General features: G+C 38.3%; 1 protein-coding gene across 4 annotated transcripts in view; it reads right to left on the bottom strand.

Moving 5' to 3' along the window:
* The window catches only part of MORN1 (MORN repeat containing 1), a 123,062-nt gene extending 105,850 nt beyond the window's left edge, over window positions 1-17,212 (bottom strand). For all 4 annotated transcript variants that reach the window (XM_067566745.1, XM_067566746.1, XM_067566748.1 and 1 more), the window contains exons 1-6: window positions 17,104-17,212; window positions 16,044-16,115; window positions 13,842-13,940; window positions 12,474-12,584; window positions 11,160-11,250; window positions 8,965-9,052 (exon numbers count right to left, since the gene is read on the bottom strand). In XM_067566745.1, coding sequence (XP_067422846.1) covers window positions 8,965-9,052; window positions 11,160-11,250; window positions 12,474-12,584; window positions 13,842-13,940; window positions 16,044-16,115; window positions 17,104-17,161 — 519 coding nt within the window. In that variant the 5' untranslated portion in view covers window positions 17,162-17,212. The remainder of the gene's footprint in view (window positions 1-8,964; window positions 9,053-11,159; window positions 11,251-12,473; window positions 12,585-13,841; window positions 13,941-16,043; window positions 16,116-17,103) is intronic.
* Between the last annotated feature and the right edge of the window lie 2,689 nt (window positions 17,213-19,901).

Genomic DNA, 19,901 nt, shown 5'->3' with positions numbered 1-19,901 from the left:
ACAAAACTCAATACTCTTTCCTGGCGTATTATCTTGAAAACATCTGCCATAAACCTATATCTTGAGTTTCCTTCTCAGTTGGCTGTTCTAGGGGTTTTTCCCTTCATGAACACCTGTCTCACACCCTGGCCCCTGTCTGGCTTCAAAAACTCCACTGTTTATCTTCCTGAGTTGGAACTAATGAGACCTACCTGGCTAGTCTGGCTGCTGGGTTAAGTAAGCAAAATAGCTCTGCTTCTCCCTATAAAATATCCTGTCACAATGCAAAATATTTACTGTAAGAGCTCATCCTAATGTGTTGTATGTTATATACAAATGTGAGTGAACTGAAGGAAGAGGGTGAGGAAAGAGCTTTGCTTTCATTACTAGTCTGTATTTTGACACGAATACTACTGGTTACACCCTCCTACTGTCTTCTTCTTGTGAATACTGCATCATACACATGCCTTTGATTGTAACATAGGTCATGGTGCATTAGATAGAAGTATTAGAGAGACCACATGGTTATATATTTGGAAAGTGTCTAGCACCTTGTTGGCAGCACCGGAATGCAAATAATAAATAATAATAAAGAATTATATTCATGAGTGGAACAATAGCCAGAGATACCAATAGCAATTTAAAATCTTTTTGATTTACTTGAAAAATAGATTGCTACTTTACCACTGCTGTCATTATCAATCTAGGTTGTTCTAATTGCACTCATCACTATGTTTCCTTAGTGTCAAACTGGGGATGAATTTTTACTGTGTCTATACATTCTCTGTTTTCCATTGGTATGTGGTATAAATCAGAACTACAGAAATCTGGTAATTTAAATATCAACCAATTACACTTAAAGAATCTGCATAATTACTGAGACTATTACTCTTCAAAACAGATAATGAAACTCAAATGGATCTTAAAGAAAAATTGCAGGTGAAAAAGCCCATAAGGCTAGCCACCTGTTTAGTGTAGTTAACAGGTGTATCAAACAGCAGGCCTTCCTCTGGGAAAGAAGACAAACTAAACTCAGCCAAAACACACAAAGAAGCAGCAATAGGGACAGAATGGAACACAGCATCTGCTTACTGGGACCTCTGCAACCACCAGAGAAGTAATCACAGATAGAAAACAGTTTTCATGTGGAAAAATAAATGTTTTAGTTCATTAATCCATGCAAACTTCATTTATATTTCATTATATTGTCTCCCAATCACATCCACTCATTCACATGTTCAAACTGAATTCATAACTTTATAGGTCAACGATGAGATTTTTTTATATCTAGAAGGTCTCAAAGCTCTAGTCCCATTATAGATTCCTCAATACTCCAGTTTAGTTCCCATGCTCTCACCTGTTGGCAACATTTCTCCCCCAGCGTGAAATTAGTTTTTATGGTTATGCAGATGATAACCTGAGTTATTTTGCCATTAACAGCTTCCTCCGTTAGCATAGTTTCAACTACTGCTTGTTCACCTGACGTTTAATCAAACTGATGGTGGAAATAAATATTTTTGAAAAATCCAAATATACTATCAGTGGATTGACCCAACCTACTTACTAATTTGTTTCCTTTCAAGGATTGACCTAAAAGGAAATCCAGCTGTCATGTTATTACAGATAAAAAACTCAGAGCACAGACACACCAAATGTAACATCAGTGCCATTATTCAATCTGTTCTTTGACATCTCAGAAATACTGCCATGTAGAAGTCCCTCCTTTTGCATACTAAAGGTTGAAATATTTGTCTATGCCCTTATTTCCCTAAATTGGTTATTTTATGACTGTGTTGATTTGGCTTCTTAGGTCCATTCTCCACTCAGCTTCTTCAAAATATTGTCCCAAAAAGGACCATAACATTTCAAAAGCAACCTAGAAAGCTGTGCCCACCACCTTGCACATGCTTTTTCATAAGTAAAGCTCTTGGGTGCAAATTAGTTAAAACCCTAGCTAACTTGTAACAAATAAAGCTTGTGTACAGAAGTGTTTTGAGTGCATAAAGACTAAACCAGGAAAATGTACATGCAAAAGCTTTCATGGGCAAAACAGAGGGTTGAGGTTCCCTGTGCTTGATACAGACAAGATTTGTTCTAGCATCATGACTGGTTTTGAATCTTTTTATTGCCTGTACACAATCTCTGATTAGGTTTTATAAATTGTATTGTTTACTTTTTACAATTCACATCTTGTTGAACTTAATCCACTCTTGTATTCTTAAGTGTGTATTCAGCATAGCAAGTGCTGAGCTGTTATTGGATCATGATAGTATCTTCAAACTGTTGGGGCACAGCCTGTCTTTAGCCATCTCAACAGTTTGAGAGTAAATTTGACCTCAAATTCTTCATTCCTTGCTTCCATCAGCAACGCAAAATAATTATCTTCAGATATTTTTGTATAAGCTTTCCTAAATTATGTTAACCATATTGTTGGCTGTTTTCTTCCTGGAAGGCATTGAAATACATTGTATAAGACGTGCTGAATACATAAATATGATGACTAATTAATCTAAGAATATTCAACCCCCATAATTTTTAATATAAATAACTACAACACAAACTCATTTTGCATTAATAACTGCATAACATATTAAACAGTGGAAAAATATTTGCTGTAGATTTTTTATACACCTTCAACAGAATCTGTCCTATGATAATTTTTTTAAGCAATTTAGATGAGATTTTCTTCACATGATGACTTTAATGTTCATTTCCAGTTTGCCTAGGCCAAAAAGGTTAGCTGTAATGTGGAATGAACAGGGTGGTGGGGTTAAAGCAAAGTAGAGGGGGGAAAATGAGAGAAACCTCAGGGTTTAACAAATGGCACTGTAAGATAGGCAAACAGAGGTTTCTAGCTGGACAGTTTCTATTAACTCTGCCAGTAGGTAAGGCATGCACCTGAGAGATAACAGCTCCCTGTTCAGATCCCTTCTCCCCTCAGGAGGGAGGGATGTGAACTGTGGGTCTCTCATATCCTGGGCACGTATTCTATTCCCAAACTAAATGTTATAAGGGAGCTGCTTCCCCTCATCCTCCATCTTTATCAGTTCGTGCACACAACTTAGATGACTGAGTGCCTATCTTCCCCCAGCTTCTGGATCACTAGCACAGCTAGGGGCCTTCATGAATCTTGGATTTAGGCATCTACTGTATCTCCATGAGGGGACGAGCTTAGCACACACCCCTATGGTCAGCAGGGTGGTCACCCACCCACTAGCTAGATTAGGTGGCTTACCACTTAGCATGCTGGCTTTGATGACTGCACTGTAAGGTGCACATCTCCACATTCATTGTATAGCAAATGTAGGTCCCTAATTTAGGCTTTGTGGATTGCAGTGTTGTTCCTGTGATTTTTCTAGGCACCTAAAAGTTAGGCATCATGATAGTCAGTTTTGCAATACCTAAATGCCAGAGGCAGATAGGCAGACAGGAACATGTTTATTTTGCGCTCTTGCACAGGAATGAGGCTTTAGGAACAGTGTGTGGAAAGAGATTCAACTTACACCCCTAGAAAGATTTGACCATCTGATTGAGCTGTAAGGTCTAGATCACAAGGATGACTTGGACAAGCTTGTGTACATAGTCTAGAAGACTGCTCAGCTCATTTCTAATGACAAGACATTATGTTATATATTAACAGTGGAAGAAGTTAAACCCTGACAGTAAACTTAACTAAGTTCCTTAGCTTTTATTGTTTTATACCACAATATTTATAAATGCTTTAAAGTAGTATGTGTTGGATGAATACTAATAGCAGTGTTGGGGTTTTTCTTTGTTTTCTGCACATATCATAAACTTGCCTAAGAGTAAATAAAAATGCTGACTAAATCAGAAAATTGCTAATATTTTATTAAAATTGTTAATATTTTAATAGGATTGTTAGATATTTTACCTATCGGAGTATCTTTGTTTTTGAGTACATATCTATTGTAAATTTAAGTACAATATTAAACATTCACAACCATGCAGGGGCAGTCCAGGATCTAATGCAAGCACATCCAAGTTTGGGGAGTTAAATAGATCATTCTGTAAACAAATGTTAGAGAGCCACCTAGTGGTGCAAAACAGTATATAACTACCTTCAGGTCATCAAAAGTGCCAAGCCACTTAAGTACTCCCTTCTTATAGCTGGGCAGCAGTGTTTCATCAGAACATGGACAGACCACATGCACCATTGCCAGTATGTTTCTGGTCCTGGGTACGTTTTTCATTAATAGTTTCCCTATCTAATTCAAACTCATGTGTGCTATCTCAGGAATGGCAAGTGGTACTTGTCCTATTGATTATATTCCAAAAATGATGTATATTCATAGAAATGATACAATTTTTTTTTTTTTTTAAACGCATACATGGAAATGGGGGTAGGAAGAAGCATTTTTGTGTGTCATTACTATTCACCTCAGAAACACACTTATTACTATGGTCTGAGTCAACAGTTCCCAACCTGGGAGACGGGACCCCTGGGGGGGCACCAAAGAGTATAGGGGGTCCATGAGGCTTCAGTAATATTTGAGGTCATTTAGCCCCCACCCCCCCCAAACTCCATGCCAGCCCGAGCAGAGGAGAAGACCCCGCTCAAGGAAGCAGCAGCCCTGAGCTCCACTCCGGCCAGAGAGGAGAAGCAGCGTCCCCAGCCCTGCACCAGCCAGGTGCCCAACCGGAGGGGTCCTGAAGCAGTTCGGCCAACCCGCCAGAGTCCATCTCCCTTACCCTCAGTCAATGAGGGACTGGAAGAGGTGAGGCCACACAGGGAGTGTGGTAGTGGCTGTGCCAGGTAAGGCTTCGCTTCTTACTCATGTAAGAGTAATTTATTATTATTTATGTAATATTATTATCATCATCATTATATGTGTTTATAGGGGTTATATGTGTTTATGGCCACTAAGGGGGCAGGGCGGCATGTGTTTCACCTAGTGTTGACTAGTGGGCTTTCACTCAAAAAGGTTAGGAACCACTGATCCAAGATTAGATCTCTAAAATCAGTTTCAAAAGAAGGTAGTTTGATGTTAAGGATTCAAAATCTGAAAATTCCTGAATTTAAGAAATTTTATTCCACTCTTTAGTGGAATAAAAGATACACTCCCACTATAAACACGGAAAAAGACTGGGATTAGGCTTCCATCTCTGGAGAGCAACTTCACCATAAAAGGGAGATGCAGAAACCACAAAATAAACATACTGTAGAGTACTGCCATTGCATTGTGATCTTTATAGCATGACAATGAACTTTTGCAATGCAATATCTTCAAGTACGCATGCAACATCACAATGAAAACATGTTCTTGGAACATCAGGACATTATACTGCAATTACTCTGCAGCTCTCTTCTTCCCCATTAGGCACAATCTTCTCCCAACTCTAAGTATGTGCTTAAATGCTTTGCTGAATCAGGACCTAGGAGAGGAGAAATGCTGGTGACTTCTCTCCAATTTTCCAGTACTCCCACACACACAGTTTCACATGTATCAGGCAGTGTTGGTGTGTGGTGGGGGGTGCTCCATTCATTCTGCCTGATATCAGGCAGCCCATGTGCAGCTACAATTAAACCATAAGCTCCTCCAGAATCTCATGCAGAGACAGAGTCAATATGACTCTAGAGCTATAGGTTGAGTATCAGTGGGATAGCGCATCCCCACTGTCTCTAAAACAGACATATGAAATCCCTTGCTTTACTAAAAAAAAGTCATATTTCCCTTCCTAAGACAAAGTCAGCTGAGTATCCACATCCTGATTTGCCCTGTTGCCTGAGTTGAATTTTTCTAAAATCTTACTATAATGGTACATCTGAGACATTTGATTAAATGTTTATTTCTATTTAGTCTTAATTCTTGTAGCTGTTTTCTCACATTAGCTTTCACTGTCTGAAAAGCTGAATTTTATAACTATACCAAATGTAAATTCATACAGGACTACACTTACAAGACTATAGACAGAGGCTATGTCTACACTATAAGCACTACAGCTGTGCCACTGCGGCACTGTAATGCAGACACTTGCTACAAAACCAGAAGGGTTTTTGCCAATCAAAATCTAGTAAATCCACACCCCCAAAAAACGGTTGCTCAGTTAAGAAGAATTTTTCTGTCGACCTAGCTGTGCCTACACTGGGGTTTAGGTCGGCTTAATTATGTCTCTATGTTAATTTTTCACATCCAACTGATATAGCTAAGTCAACCTAAGTTTTAGGTGTAGACCTGGCCTAAGTCTATAATTTTGTAACACACATACATGAGACAGTGAATACATCAAAACCTGCCACCATATTAAAAGTATAAGTATTTCTTCCCTGTGCTAGTCTTCCCTTCTCCCTGAAAAATGTTACCATTACCCTAAAAATACTTATAGAAGTTATAGGTAGAGCTATTTGAAGTTTAAAAAACTGAGAAAGAGAAATCTGTGGCAAAAACACCTTCTTCTAGGCTGGAAAGAGGAAAAATTAGTCATCCCCTAAAATTAACCCCACTAACAACGTGGAGAATGTGAGCATAGCAGACATGTTCATCGACAGATAGAAATTGTTCCTGCTGATTATTTAATTCCCTACATTAATACATGACTGGCATTTATGTACTTCCTGAACAATAAGATACAATGTGACCACAACAACACAGCCTGTTGTATCTGCACTTCCATTTTTGTCAAGCTTCTTCACAAAAGGTCATATGCTCAGTGGGACACTTTCTATTGACTGCAATGGGAGTTAGATCAGGCCCAAAGTCAATTGGGGGGGGGGGGGAGGGACGACTCAGAAGATGAAAACAGAGTTTGCTTTTTGACACTTGCTTTAGATACTTTAGACACTTTGCTTTTTGGGTTTAGACACTAAACATTATATAACTGAGCTGTAAAAAGAAGAGTGTTAGAAAGGGCCACAAACCAGTCCAAGCCGGAAAATTAGCCACATACTACTATATTATCTCCATTATACCCTAAGAAATGATACAGTAGAAGAGAATGTTACAGTAGGAGAGAAAAAATCATTTGACATTGTTTTTAAATATTTTTTATTTTAAATTAACAAAAACACTTTGAAGTCTAAGACACTGCTGGATCACAACCCTGTCTCTTCAGACACTGGCAGTGTAAACACAGTTTCAGAAAAGTGATTTTTTAAAAAACAAATTAAGCTCCTCCACCCCTCCACCCAACCCCCAGCCCCACCACACACAAAACGTCCCTGGTTCAGATTCTCAACAGGTCAAATTTAAAACTGGAGATTCTTTTTTACACCCCCTCCTCCCCCCAACATTCTATAATTGCAGTAAGAAGACTCTATGCCTGATTTACTGTATAATAATTCACAACTATATGATGTGATGGCACTTGGTCTTCAGCTTCCTGCCTGACAATGCACCTATTTGTGAGTTATAAAATAATTCACACCCTGCCATATCTTATTGCTCCATTTACAATGGAAAAAACCAGACCTTTTTTTGTTGGAATATTGACTTCATAAGCAACTGAACCTCTCTTATTATACAAAGAAGTGACCTGGTCATTGTCTAATCTTTTTTAATCAGCATTTGTTACCAGACTGTAATTTATATTATGGACAAATCCATCAGATTCTAGTAGAATGTCATGTATATACTGGTGGCAGAGACAGAAGAGAAGGGGCCTAGTATAAACTGCATCTGTTTACACCAGGGCCTGATTCTGTTCTCACCTACATTGGTAAAATAAGGAGTAATTCCACTAAAATCAGTGAGTCATACTAGTATAAAAGTGAGTGGGGAACTGGGCCCCATAGCTAAATTTGGTGCTAGATTTCATTCTTTATCCATCCTCTACCAAACTAATTTCTCCTTCTCTGGTTTAGCAGAAAGTGAAACATTTGACATGCAATTTACCAGGCCTTTGCAATTCATGCTACTCTGCATAGGGATAGATTTCACAGCATTGAAACCATTTGACCTTACCAATGTCATTTTTCAAATGAATCAAAGATGCTATGGAGTTCCTTAGTATGTTTTTTAAATCCCTGCAATGTGCCTACAGATGATTGGAGTATAAATACATAGGACCTGATTCTCCACTATCTTGCATAACCATTTACACAGCTACAAAGTCAGGGAAAAATATTACCAGGTGTATTTGAGTACAGTAGAATGACTTGGCAGCATTCAACACACACTTTGCGTGCCAGACAGTAGAGAAATAGGCCCATTCTACAGCAACACTGTAATAACACTGTTTGTGGGTGGCATCTTACAGTTGCTTAAGTGTCGCTACACTTTATTTTAACTTTTTTAATCTATTTTCTGTGAATATTCATATGCATGATTGCAGAGACAAAAATGTCACAATGTGTTTATATGAATTTTCACAACAAAAGTGAATTATTCATTTACTCATCCTGTTTATAAAGTTTTCAGGCATCTAATCACGCAGCAGAAGTAATATTGTCTTAAAGGACCAGCTATACAGAGCTAGAAAATACCTCTGTGTTACCTATTTTCTGTATTACTGCATCTGAAGAAGAGAGCTAAGTCTCTCAAAAGCTTATGTCTACAAATATTAAATTTGTTAGTCTTTAAAGTGCCACAGAACTCTCATTGTCAGAGCAAACAGTGATTTACAAATGGCGAATATGCCAAATAATGTCATAGGGAATAATTACCAAACTTATGGCCAAAGTATATTTACATAAAAACGGTAGAATAGTGTCAAATAACCTAAAAATTATATTCCACTAATGTAGAATTCATAAGAACACCAATACTGGGTCAGACCAATGTTCCATCTAGCCCAGTATCCTGGGCACCAATGCCAGGTGCTTCAAAAGGAATGAAACCATTCCCAGCCTCTGGCAAACAGCAATCCCTGCCTGGTCAGAAACAGGGGCTAAATTTGTCAAATGAACTGATTGCTGTGAATAGTATGCTCAGCTCTAGTCAGGGAGTTTCTCGACTATTTACCTGAACCACCTCCTTTGTACTTCCGTAATTATAGCACTACTGATTCTCATATGTTCTTTTTATATACCTCATATACAGTTCCATCAGCACAGTGCAGTACCCCATGACCTTGTCGCTGGTCCAGGACCCAGTCTCCTTCATACTTATCACCATTCCTGAAACAACCAACCAGGAGAAAATTCTTAATGGTTAACATGCTTTGTGACTTGGTAGATAACATATATTTGCTATCATGGAAAACCAGTCCTTGGGAACCTGCAGGATATGCAATTAAGAGTGAACAGCAGCAGCAGCAAAGCATGGTCACTGAGAAGTCAACATGATAGTAATCACAATCTTCAAGAGGCACTTCCTCTTGGAAGCAGGCAACCATCTGGAAATGCTTAATTCAGCCAGTTCACCACACTGGCCTTCAAACCTTTTCACCTGGGAGACAGATAATGGATGATACATAGTATGAGCTAATTCTATATGGGACCCTTCCCTTTATTGAGTCTGATCATGTAAGGTGCCATCTGAGACGTGCTCAAAAACATGGAGCTATTTGTGAGTCAGAGGCACAGCTCACTTTGGATAAGCCAACAGATAGAGTAGATCAACATGACAGGCTGTGGAAATGGCCTGTTAGCAGACTCTTACCATTCCTATTCACAGAAGCCCTCTGTAGTTCCCAACTGTGTAAGAATGATTGATCAGTTTCTACCATGCTGTCAAGCCCTTTCTGGTATTGTTATTCTTCTTTCATTGTATGCTTACTTATACATTGGTATGTGATCTGTGTGGGCTACTATCCATGCACAGCCAATATAAGGAGGCATGCTATGTTTCATATTAAACCAGAGTTTAGAGCTCAGCAAGAGAAAACACAGTGCAAATTATAAGCACAGGGCTTCATCCAAAACCCACTAGAGTCCAGGATAAGATTTCCACCTTGATTTCAGATATATCCAAAGCATACATTAATTTTGCTGAACTATCTTTTGACTCTACAGTCAATGGCACATGGAGTCTCTGCAACTAAAACTTCAGAGCTCAGAATTCCAGTCAAATAAAACCTTAACCTATCATTTGCTCTCCACACAGAAAGTCATTGATAGTCATGCTCAAGCATGGTTTTCGGTGAGGCTGACCTTTATTGTAAATATACTGCATTTAGATCATCGCATTAAAAAAAAAAAAAAAAAAAAAAAAAAAAAAAGCTTTTGAAAATAATCTAAAAACAAAAATGTTAATGAGTGGCAGATCCAGAGCTAATCATAGTTATTGACAGAGCTGTGTGTTACTGGCATAGCTGTACCACAGTGAAGTAATGATGATTCACAAGAAATTACAATAGCAGTGCTTACACTGTGATTATCAGCATTTCCTGTGTAAATTCATCTTTTTTAGGAGTTCATTACATCCCATCTTAGGCTACAGACTGAAATTCCACACATAAAAATCTTATCTTTAAGATACAGTAGTACTAATTAGTTCAAAAAAAGCTTTTTGACATTCTTACAATTTAAATATAGCTTTTGTATTTCACTCTGAAAACCTAAAACCCTTTATACACTGGCAAGGAAATAGATGTCATTTATTTCACTTATGAAAGTAGATTATGTCTTTTTAAAGAACTCTTTCAGAAAGAGTGTCAGTAGTGCATGTGGACTTGGTACATATATCCAACAGCTGAATACCACATACTATGGACCAAATTCAAACAAAATTTTGTCCCTCTTCCATGATGAGGAAGTCTACACAATGCTCAAAAGAGATGAAAAAAATCAACTTCCAAACCTTGTACAGGTTTTTCATGGTTTGGAACCTGCATGGATTTTTTTTTCTTAATTGGATCCAGAGAATCTCTATGTACAATATTCACTAACAAGACAGAGGGTAATGGCTCCAAAGGGATCAGACAAATGGCAGTGTACTTGAGATAATTTTGAAAGTTTAAAAATTTCCACAGAAGTTTTTCTTGTTTAGATTTAATAAAACAATCACAATACACATGGCATTAGGAATCTGTGGTTTAACACAAATGTAATAAAATTCAGAACTGAGGGTAAACATAATTGGAGAAGATATAATTACTTGTTCTAAAGATCCAAATCAAAGGATAATCTTTTATACATGCAAAATGGGAACTGCTAGATCTAGGCATAACAGGGTGAGTTTCACCTTAACTCACTTTCCCAATTTTTGCATGTTTAATCCAGCTCCTAAATGATATATTAACAAAAGCAACAGATTAATACAGCAAGATTAAAAAAAACGTACTTGAAAGTCATTTCTCCTCCTCCATGTTTCTTATTATTGTGAAAGGATCCTTGATAAGTTTGTCCATCCTTGTCAACCAGGAATCCATGTCCTAAATAATAATAAATAGAATATCTATAACAGAAACACCAAAAATCTCTAGAGGCAGGAAATACCCTTACATATCCCTGCAATAAAATCCATTCACTATATTAAAAAACCCACATTAATTTTTAAACTGCACAGAAAATATCTACTTCAAACTCAAGGCATAGCCAATAAAGGAGGTTTAGCCAAAAAAAAAAAAAAAAAATCAAACAGTTTGTCAGGGTAATAATCAAATCTTTCCAAACTTTGGTGGACTAGAAATCAGGTTGGATGTTGTTGTTTATTTCAGTGACAGTCACAATGTGCTAGGTGCTGTAAGAATTAAAGCCCAGTCTTACAGACAGAGATACACACACTTAACTTTATGCATTGCGAATACTCCCATTAAAATCATCAGAGCAACTCACAGTGTCTAAAGTCAAGTTTTTAAGTGATCCTGCCCCCAAAATTTGAACATTCTATGGATTCAGTCCTGCAAACAATTACACAGGTGAATAGCTTGACTTCAAGAAAAATAATTGCATGCATAAATGGGACTACTCACACATGTAGTTATTCATCTGCATGATCAGGCCTTTAGTTATCTCACAAATAGCACCACACACTTTGCAGGAAAGTCTATTTGGTTCTAGCTGAATAAATATAAGAATGAGCTTACTTCAAATATCCAGAGATTTGAGTTACAGTGAACATTTGGGAGAATGAGTGTAACAGACTCCAGCCAATTAAAGGGTAAATACAGTCAGTTCCAAATTCAGATCTAGTATAAGCAGGTGCAATTTAACTCAAATTAAGTCAATGGATTTGTACTTAATCTGAATCTGGCCACCAAAATGCAAGAGTCCTTGGTTTCATCAGTTGTAAATGAACTTTTTAAACTATGCTTGAGACACTCCTGGAGGTAGGTGAAGGGAAACAGACAGTGAAGGAAACAGACCCCAATTAGTAAATAAGGCCTATTTCAGCAAGGTACTTAAGCATGTTCCTAAAGTTAAGCACACATTTCACTGTATTCAACAGAACCACTTACATGCTTAAAGTTAGGCCTGTGCCTTGCTGAATCTATTATTATGTGTTTATATAAGGCCTGGCACAACAAGGCTCCATTCTTGGTTGGTTCCTAGACACTGCTGTAATAAACATGATTAATAATAAATAATAATAATTAGGACCTCAGTTACTTTAGAATGAATTTTAATCAAAGCTTCCTCTCAGACTGTAATGTACCTGCTCTCATTCCATAGGAGAACTCCCCATCATATTTCCCACCATCTTTGTATTGCATGACTCCATGTCCATGGAGCTCTCCAGACAGGAACTGACCTGAATAAGTGTTTCCTTGAAGCAAATATATGAAAGCAAAGTGGAAAAAAGAAATAATAGCTGTGTCAAATGTGATTTAAAATCTTTTTAAGTCTAATGCGTGCTAATAAAGAAAGATTCCTACTGTACCTTACTTACAGAGCAATGGTAGAAGGTATTTGAAAAGTCATAAAGTGAATAATTAATAACAGCTTTTTATTATCAGTATAGTCTAATGAAGAAAAAACCTGTTCATTAGGTCTTTATCTTAAAACTAATGAATTATAATCCATATTCCTTCAGGTCTTTAAAACTGAGGCATCTTAAAAAATGGCAGTGACTTGTTAAAAAAAATTAATAATATGTTCTTTTATGGTTAAAAAATGTATAAAAAAGTACTTTAATTTCATAGTAAAAGTAACAGCTTTTTGATGGCATGTAGTCATTCAAATCTCCTCTATGAAGCCTGGGAAATCAGTACTGTACAATGAATTTCCCTGTTCCTATACCATCTCAGACGGAGATATAACTGTATTTTTCTGCCAAGTATTTACCCAATTTATTCACAGAAGAAAAAGATTACATGGGCTCCACCCTATATATCCCCTACATTCCAGCCATCAGAAACTGCCGACCACAAAGGCTGGGGGTGGCAGGGAAGTGACTTACTCTCAGGCCAAAAAGGGAGCAGAGGTGAGGACTTATAATTTCTTCCCAGAATATCCCCTGCCGCAACATGATGCCCAACATTTAGGGCTGAATTTAAATAATTTTTCATGACCTGCTCTTTACCCAAGAGTTTCTCTCCATTCAAGAAAGGAAAAAAGGAGAGATGTGCTAGTTGAGGTACAGGTTCATTGACACATCCATGTGTGAGAACATGCACAAGATCTGCTCACTAATCACACCTTTATTTTCTTACAAGATCAGAGCCAAAGGAGTTTTATGCAGGTGTAGGGACCTGCCTGTGTGGAAGTCCTTCCAGGATTGTGATCCTTCCTGTCAAAGGTAAGAGACGTGCTTCTGGTTTACACCATTATCCGTCACCCACTATTAAATGCACACTGCTTGGACTCAATCAGAAGTCAACACAATTCAGTTTGAAACAGCCAACACATGAAAACTTGAAAAATAGGATTTACAATGGAAACCTGGAAAAACTCTTCTTGAAAGCAAAGCAAGGTGGCAACTTACAATAGAGATATATAGAAAAAAGTACATTTGAGACCTATCCATGTACAAAGATTAAATTACATTAAAAGAACATGGTATGTTCCAGGGAAAAGAGCTAACCTGTAGATGCCCAGTATCGCAATCCATTTCCCATCATTTCTCCATCTACAAACTCGCCTTCATAATAACTTCCATCCTTAAATAACAGCTTACCATGACCTAGGAAACAATGTTAGTTCAAATGCTTTCGGAGTGACAAAAAAAAAAATTATTATAGTCTCAGAGACATTACATCTAATGGTTTGAGCAGCACAGTGACAATCATGGCTTCTGAATTCTGTCTTCAGCAATTTGTGTGACTCAATGTGCAGCCCTGAGCAAGCTACTTCCCCATTGTCTTGATTTACCCATCTGCAAAAAGGACCACATTACATGGGTGTTGTGAGACTTATTTAATGCTTTTAAAGGATATTAATCTACTTCAGGCATTCCTAACTCTTATCAAAATAATGTCAAGGCACCTAGCCCCTGGATGAAGGGGACTGCAGCACTGCAGAGTATTGTATGTGTAGGGTGAAAAATCTAGGCCCCAGTGAAGTTAATGGGAAGTTTGCCGTTGACTTCACTAGGGCCAGGATTTGACCTCTAGGGCTTGTAAATTTTGGAAGACAAAGACTTTGTTTTCATGCTAGTCTGTAAGCACCTAATATAAGGTTGCAAATATACTAGATTCTCGTTATTTGCACAAAGACAAAAGAAAGAAAATTACTGGATTTTGTTTATTCATAAAATATAAATACAAGTTTTAGAGAGCATTCAAGTGACTCTTGTTTCCAGAGGATGAGAGGACACTGAGTTGAATTCTTAAACAATAATATTCTTAGTTCCTTATTGCTCACATATTTCTCGCAAGTTAAACACTGGATGAGTGTGTATGATGCACCCAGTTCAGAAAGAAGTGAAGATGCTTTCAGTGGTGCTGGAGCATGAGCAGGCATATAGGACACAGTGAGGAAGAAGAGAGGATAAACACCCATTCCAAGGATATAATGGACTACCAGAAGAGATCTATGGAGAGTGGGGTGATGTGGCAGTTTCTCTGTTACTGACTTGTGGCCTTTGGCTAAAATGCTCTATCCATCTAAAAGGATTTATAGATTTCTAAATTCTATATACCCCCAAAAATATCAAAAACAACAAGAGTCCTGTAGCACCTTAAAGACTAACAAATTTATGTGGGCTTTGCTCTGGATACAACTAACCTATTCAGGGGGAAAAAAAAAAAAAAAAAAAAAAAAGCCTTTTCTCTTGTCACAATTCTGGCTAAGCAAAGCCCTTTGTGGTAGATGTTCCATGTAGAGGTTCTCTCTTTTCCAGGGCTGACTCCCTGCCAGATTTATGATAACCAAGACCTGTGTAGTTGTGGACACATAACTTATTTTTTGCACTTAAGAACTAAAGACTGTGGTGCCTGAGAGTCACAGACATATGTCATGCATAGCTGGAAAATCTTAACAGTTGATTTGATTAAATATGTATTTTATTTTCTATAAGCTGGGGACCTTCCTATTTTTCCTTTTTTAAAACTCCTTTGTAATGGACAAAAACCTTCAAAATACTCCTAGAGGCTGATTAATGGCTCCTGTAAGTAATAAAAATAAATGAACAAACAATAGAGTTCCCCCCACTTTTCATCCCCCTGTCATATCAGTAAAGTGCTGTAAAGAGCTCAGTGAAGTTGTAAAAGATGGTCACATTCTTCTGGGTGAGGCACAGGCCTCCCACCAAGGAATGGGGCAGGATGAGATGTTTAGCCATACTTCATGTATCATAGCATCAGTCCTAACACAATATGAATCATAATTAGGCTCTGAAGGTAAAACGATTGGAAATCAAGATGACTAACTCCCAAATTTGGAAAAATGGAAGTGTTCATATTTTATTTGATGCATAGCTGTGTTCATCTGATTGGGTTTCTGTCTTTTGCGTGTGTGATGAGAGAAGGGAATTTCTCTGAACTCCTGAAAACAAGACATTTCCTCCTAGTGGGCTGTTAAACATGTAGGTGACTACAACTGTACCCTACCCCAAAATGTCATTGTTGTTTTTCCATTAGTTTCTGTACTTTTTTGCCATCCATGACACAGATTATGGTAATGTGGATCATTGCCACTGCTTCAGTCGCTTATCAGAATCATACATAATCTTACTTTAGCTTTAGTGTATAACAATGTTTCTATCGAAGTTTCACAAATTAAAAAAAGTTAGAGAAGTGGATTAAAAATTCCCTTAACTGTTAATAGAAAAAACTATTACCCTTACCATGTTTTCTTCCTTGTTTCCATTCTCCTTCGTATTGAAAAAAAGAATTAGGATAAACATACAGTCCATATCCTGAAAAACAACACAGATATTAGGTAACAAGATGAGATTTCTGGAACTATTTAGCTGCACTAAAAAAGTCTTATTTAAATGCTGAAAGAACTGATCATAGAAGTCAGTCATTTTCTGGAGATTTTTATACACATCTGCATAGAGGGTTTTTTTTATTCTGCACTATTAAACAATATTTACTCCAAAATAAAATAGGAATTTGTTTACTATTTACATACACATCTTATAAACATGAGCACCGAGATATTACATTGTTGAGCTCATTATAAATACTTTAGAGCATATCACCTAATCCATTTATGTCTAAAATATTATCTGGTATGCCATAACTTGTATAAATGGAGAATAAGCACACATAAAATGAAGCAATCTCTGCAAGGGTAAGACTTTTTGTTTGTTTGTTTAAAATAGCTTAAATACCAGAACAAAGATAAACTGCCTCTTAATTTTAGCAAGAAACAAGTTTTCCTATTTGTATTGTATCTTAAATCTGTACTTTCAAAGTTGTCACCTAGAAAAGCAGACCTAAGGGGATAGAACTGACCTTAGCACAGAAAATATGTTACTTTAAAAGTTTATTTTATTATCGTTTCTAGTTATCCCTTTCCTCGGTGGTTTAGTTCTCGTTTATCAACGAAGCTGTGCCCTTCTAGAAATCCAGTTTAAATGACAGAGGGCCAGGTGCTGAGCTCAGTTACAGCCCCTCTCCAACAGTCAACAGACCCCCTCTGGCTTTCCCCCATGGCCCAAACAGACACCCCGTGCCCAACTGCACCCCCCCTCCGGTGGCCAGAGCTTTCCCTCCACCCAGTGCTCAGACAGACAGCCAGCAACCTCACTAGTCAGAGCTCTCCTGCTCCCCCACACACCAACACCTCCTCCTAACCTGGCGCCCAGACAGACAACTTCCTCCCCCGCGCAGTGCCCAGACACACAGACCCTGCCCCGCAGACGAGGACCTTCTTCAGGGCGCGGACAGAACCCTCACCTTCCCGCCGCTGAGCCTTCATCTCCCCTAAGTAACAGCCAGGCCTGGAGTCCGCCATCTGCCCCGGCAGTAGCGACGCTAGACCTTCGCAACCCTATGCCTGCAGTCCATTGGCTCCCTGGTAGCTAGGGGGCGGGGCGGGGCGGGATTTTCCTTCCTCCCCCGCCCCCCACGAGTAATGGGTGGGTCGCTGCACGTATACCTCCCCCGCCTTCCTCGTCCATGCTGCCTGCTGGCGATACTTTCCACGCATGGATGAGAGGGGACATTTTCACTGCCCATTACTCTCCCCCCCCTCCGATTTGGGGGGAAGCACATTCCATTTCCCAGCTGAAAGGAGAAGTACTATAGCCTGCCTGGCTTTAGAACTATTACTGCTATTTGGTGTAAATAATACAGAACAGGTGGGCCTGGAAGCCCCAGTCAGGATCCAAGCCCAAAATAATGAAAAAATGGTCCCTGCCCCCAAAGACTTTACAATCTAAGGCCCAGATCCTGCAAGCTTGTGAACAGGTGGTATCTGTGCCTGGGCGAGGGGGTCTCTTAAACTTCAATGGCCTCCGTGCCGGCACAGGAGTCAGTGGCAGCATCAGGGTTTTGTCAAGCTCAGATACTGCAGTGATGAGATCCATAGAAGTACAAAGAAAGAACCATTATTCTTTAATATTTACATTAGCAGTATTAACTCCCAGCATTCAAAAATCATTAGTCAGAGCAGCAAAAAGTTTGGCTTAAAACTCATGAAAGGTTAAAAATAATATATTTTGGTTCTTTTTATTTGCCTTCTGGTTTTGGTGCCTTTAGGGATTAGATCTTCAAGTTTTTGTTTGTTTTGTTTTGAGGACTGGAAACCTATTTTTTTTTAATGCAAACTAAGATTGTCCTGTAGTTACATGACTCCCTCAACAAATCAGAACTCTAAAGCCTTGTCTACACTAGCACTTATGCAGGCAAAACTTTTGTTGCTCAGGGGTGTGAAAAAAAACACCCAGCTGAGTGACATAAGTTTTGCTGGCATAAGCACTAGTGTGGATAGCACTATGTTGGCAGGAGACACTCTTCCACTGACATAGCTACCACTGCTCATTTAGGTGCTTTTAGTATGTTGGCAGGAGAGAACTCTCCCACCGACATAACATGGCTACATAAGTGCTTATGCTGGCAAAACTTATATCACTTGGGTGGGGGGTGCTTTTTCACATTGCTGAGCGACAAAACTTTTGCTGGCATAAGTGCTAGTGTAGACAAGGCCTAAGCAAAATACCAAATATCACAAGACTTATGATAAAACTGCATCTCCTGTACTAATAGGATTGTTTAAACCAGTGAGGTTTGACTATTTTTAATGTAAATGTTAATACTAGGATCTTCATATTCTGATTCCTTCATTTGGTTTCAAACATGAAAAATGTTTTGTTTTTCCACAAGCTCTATGTGAAAGCATAATGCAAACCCTCACCCTGAATAGTGGCTGTTGTGGTTAGAAAAAGGAAATTTAAATCAGGCTTTCTCAAATCCATTTCTGGCTCTGCCATTAATTTATTATGTGGCCTAGGAGAAATCACGTTTACCTTTCCCCATCTGTATAATTATGATTTATTTGTTTTACAGTAGTAAACAGAGCCTCCAACAAGCCCCTTTGTGCTTTGGATAATGGATCTAATAATGCTTAGCTACTTCACACATGTATTGTGAGGATATAAACCTTGTAAAATGTTTTAAAATTCTTTGAAGAAAAGTGCTATACATGTTTAAAGATATAGTGGTGAACGTGATATAACTGTCTGGCAGAGCCATCCCTAGGGTACGGCGAATCAAGGCAACCACCCTGGGCCCCGCACTTTGGGAGGGCCCCACGCTTCAACATCATAAAAGTTGACAAGCCCGCCCTAAGAAAGAGCTGAAGTATGTCCAAAAACGTTACCAAACCAGCCCAATTTTTTTCACCACAACAAAGATGGCGGATCTTGCATATCCAGCCCCAGTCGGTTTTATAGTGGTTTTATTTCAAGCTCAGAAATGTAGCATACATTGTATTGCAATATTTCTGTTCAAAAGACAAATTCAGATAGACATTTTCATAAAAACTGTTAAAACTTCATAGCATAGTACCACTCTAAGAAGTGATTATATACACATTTTCATTTTCTTACTCAGGAGTTCTGCTCTCTGTATATATTGAGTCAGATCTACTCACTTTAGTGACAAAAAGTGAGTAATTTTGTCTCCTATGAGCCTTGAAAAGATAAAGCAGCTATGGGAGAGGAAGCTGAATTCTATTTAGGCTACTGCGTTACCCACAGAATTGTTAATTGCAGCCCTGCCCCTAAAACTTGTTCCATGCAGGTGGACCCTTACATTGCACAGAGCCAGCAGCAGGATCTAGGTCTAAAGTGCAACAGCAGTTCCAAATGTTTCCTCTGTTACAAATGTGAGGGAAAATTTTTGTCCTGCAGAATCCTTATTACTGATGATAACACATACAAAGAAATAATCAGTTTGATCTTTGGATCCTTGGTTGAGTTTACCAGTCTTGCAGTTCAAAAAAAACAACATCTTTTTATATTTATAAACTGTACAAATGTGATCTCAAATCGACAGGTGACAAACAGGGAAACCCTCCAAATGCCATATTTCAAGTCACATAAAAACTGCACTTTTAGGTAGCAAAACAGTATAGTGTTTGGAAGAATGGCACGTTGAAATAACTTGGTACCTATATTTACTTTACCCAGCATCTCAGATGCATGAAGGGCATGTCTCAGATCACAAAACTGATAGCATAGCATGTATGATTT

Source organism: Emydura macquarii, unplaced genomic scaffold, assembly GCF_026122565.2.
Source record: "Emydura macquarii macquarii isolate MOO-44397 ecotype Brisbane River unplaced genomic scaffold, CSIRO-AGI_Emac_v2 contig_2768, whole genome shotgun sequence".
Taxonomy (NCBI): domain Eukaryota; kingdom Metazoa; phylum Chordata; order Testudines; family Chelidae; genus Emydura; species Emydura macquarii.
The sequence above is the reverse complement of the archived record's forward strand: the minus strand, read 5'-3'. Positions and strand labels throughout refer to the sequence as shown.